Source organism: Micromys minutus, assembly GCF_963924665.1.
Source record: "Micromys minutus genome assembly, chromosome: 7".
Lineage (NCBI taxonomy): Eukaryota > Metazoa > Chordata > Mammalia > Rodentia > Muridae > Micromys > Micromys minutus.
Window position 1 is genome coordinate 35,538,421 of NC_137976.1, and position 3,360 is coordinate 35,541,780.

Here is a 3,360-nt window from a genome sequence, read left to right on the forward strand (position 1 = left end):
ATTCCCAAATTTCCTTAGAAGATATTGGTAATGTTGAAAATACTTCCTAATATTAATCATTGTAAATATGATATAAAATTTACAAGGTTTAATGCATATTAATTTATAGTAATTTTGGAATTTATGTACAAAATACAAAAATATCCAGGGGGTATTTTTGAAAAACAAAAATTGAAAATCTGTATGTTTTAGTTTTATGACTAAAATATGGACAAGAAACATGGCTATAAACTTAACTATCCCATGTAACAAGTTTTATTCTCACTCCACCATGTTTATAACAGACTTACCAGTTATGCTGAAATAAAATATGAGTGCTTAAAATCCCAGTTTTCAGATTTATGACATTATTTTTACACAAAAAATAGACAATTCTGATACAAAAACCAATTTAATTTCTGATTAAAATTGAAATCTGCCTATTAAATATTTATTAAATAGTAATTCTTTCATTGCTCCTCCTGTTATAATTATATGTAGATTTACAAATAAATAATGAAAACTGGAAAAAATTTTATAAATATAATTGAGTAATTTATATAATATTAATTTTATACTCATGGGAGAACATATCTTAATGAATGTTTATATTTGTCTATATGTATGTGTACACAGACACACACATATATATGTTGAAAGACATCTATATATACTTTATTTAAAGATTTTCAATAACTTTGTGCTTTGGAATAGCAAGTAAGTAAACACATTCAAAATAAAATTATACTTTCTTTGTGTAATATTTTATTTCTTCATATAATCTGTATCTAGTCAATGTTTCGCTTTTATCATTTATAAAATTTGAGATAAAATGAATCTTTATATACAATCACTATACTTACATAAAAAGAAAAATATCAAGTTGAATTTATTTACTTCTAAATAAATTTCATAAAAATATATTTGAGTTCTTAAATAAAGTGAAATGATTCTGATAAAACAGATATTAATGAACACATGCTTAAGGCATATGTTCCCCCTCAGACCTCTGAGCTTCTCCCATTATTTTGCTTTTTGAATCTTTCACATTCTCTCTTCTCTCCATAGTTTGCTTTTACCATACTTATCAACTTCTGCCTGCTACTTTCACTTTCTTTCCTTCCACATAAATTTAACTTTTTCATCACTCTTCTCATTTTTCCTTATTTATTTAGTCTCAATTTCTTTTTAACTGCCTATTCTTCATTTTGAGAACTTGCTTAAAATATTTTACTGAAGAGTCAGGTGGATCTATTGCTGTCTGGACTCTGACGGAGTGGGTGCACTGTTTCAGTCTTCTGGACTCTGATGGACTCATCTGAACACTGTATCATTAGTTTTCCCTTTCTCATGCTACTCCTTTCACATTAACCGCTCTGAACCTGTCCATAGAACAGCAGCTCTCAATCTGGGAGTTGAGAAATTCTTTTCCAGAAAAATACAAAAATTTAATTATGATTCATAAAAAAGTAGCAAAATTACAGATATAAAGTACAATCAAAAGTAATTTTATGGGTAAGGGTGACCACAACATGAAGAACTCTATTAAAGGGTCACAGCATTAGAAAGCTTGAGAAACACTGCTGTAGCACTTGGCACTTTATTTCTGAACTATTCTCATTCTCTTTCATCTTTTAGGGTTCACAACATGAAACTTTCTGATTCACTCCTGCTGCCTTCTTTGATCATTGTGCTTAATATGCATACCTTTCTCAATCCTCTTTGGATATGTGGGCCTCTGGTTTAACATAGGAACTGAGTTAGTTGAATGGAAGTTGGTGCTAAAATAGAAAATGGAGAAACTGGAACTGCACAGGTGGCATGGAGGTTGGGCTTCTTGCTGATCTTGCAGAGAGGTCCTACGTTCAGTTTCTGATACCCATATGGTGACTCAGTCACCTGTATTTCCAGTTCCAGAAGGTTTGAAATATTAAGACTGTTCTGATAAAGATGTGATTTCATATCAAATCCTGTTCCTCAGGTAACCTTAAAAGACAACTGAATGCTCCATTACACTTATTTCATTTCAGGAAATGTCCAGTGAGCAGCACATGGAGAAAGAGAATACAACGTTGCTGACAGAGTTTGTTCTCACAGGGCTCACGGATCATCAAGGGCTGCAGGTGCCCCTGTTCCTGCTATTCTTGGCAATATATCTCATCACTATTGTGGGGAACCTAGGTCTGATTGCTCTCATCTGGAGTGATCCCCACCTGCATATCCCAATGTACTTTTTTCTTGGGAGTTTGGCTTTTGTAGATGCCTGGATATCATCCGCGGTGACTCCTAACATGTTGTTTGACTTGTTATCCAAGAACAAGATGATATCACTTTCTGAGTGTATGATACAATTTTTTGCCTTTGCATTTGGTGGAACCACAGAATGCTTTCTTTTGGGAACAATGGCCTATGATCGCTATGTAGCCATATGCAAACCATTACTTTATCCAGTTATTATGACCAATAGACTATGTATCCGCCTACTAGTTTCAGTATTTGTAGGGGGCTTTCTTCATTCCTTGTTTCATGTATTGTTCTTACTCAGGTTAACCTTCTGTAATTCTAACATAATCCATCACTTTTACTGTGACATTATACCATTGTATAATATTTCCTGTACTGACCCTTCTCTCAACCTTCTATTAGTATTTATTTTGTCTGGTTCAATACAGGTATTAACCATTATGACTGTCCTGGTTTCATATACACTTGTGCTGTTTACAATTTTAAAAATGAAGTCTCTCCAAGGTATAAAGAAGGCTTTCTCCACCTGTGGAGCTCACCTCTTATCTGTGTCTCTATACTATGGGCCTCTTCTCTTCATGTATGTGCTTCCAGCATCTCAACAAACAGATGGTCAAGGTATGATGGACTCTCTGTTTTACACGGTCATTATTCCTGTGCTAAACCCAATTATCTACAGCCTGAGAAACAAGCAAGTCACAGATTCTCTGAGAAAAAGATTAGAGAGGCATGTTTAGTGTTTGAAAGTCTCCTGTCCACTCACTATAAAGCAGCCACAGGATTTGCCAGTTTGATATGCTTTTGTTTTAGAAAATGTTCAAAGATTTTTGAAATTGTCATCATCACATTTTTTACACATTGAATAAATGCTCCTAAGTATTGTAACAATGATAAGGTGACATATTTTTTAAAAATTCTTAAATGTTGGCGTTTCTCATCTGAAAGTGTTTTTAAAAATATAATTACGTTTTCATGTCATTCTGAATAAAAAAGAACAGAAATATTCCACTGGGCATGTGTTCTTCTGTGTGGCTTTATTCATTCACTAGTTACTAAAAACATTCCTGGTTCCTTCCAAATTATTGGGTAGAGAACGTACCACAACAAACGGCTATCTAGGTTGGACACTAAGTGTGT

At 33.2% G+C, this 3,360-nt stretch overlaps 1 protein-coding gene across 1 annotated transcript; it reads left to right on the forward strand.

The window, feature by feature from the left end:
• Positions 1–2,030: 2,030 nt before the first annotated feature.
• LOC308422531 (olfactory receptor 5H18) lies at positions 2,031–2,960 on the forward strand (the record flags this gene model as incomplete). Its single annotated transcript, XM_080919170.1, has 1 exon — positions 2,031–2,960. The coding sequence occupies one exon, from the start codon at positions 2,031–2,033 to the stop codon at positions 2,958–2,960; it is 930 nt and encodes a 309-aa protein (XP_080775296.1).
• Between the last annotated feature and the right edge of the window lie 400 nt (positions 2,961–3,360).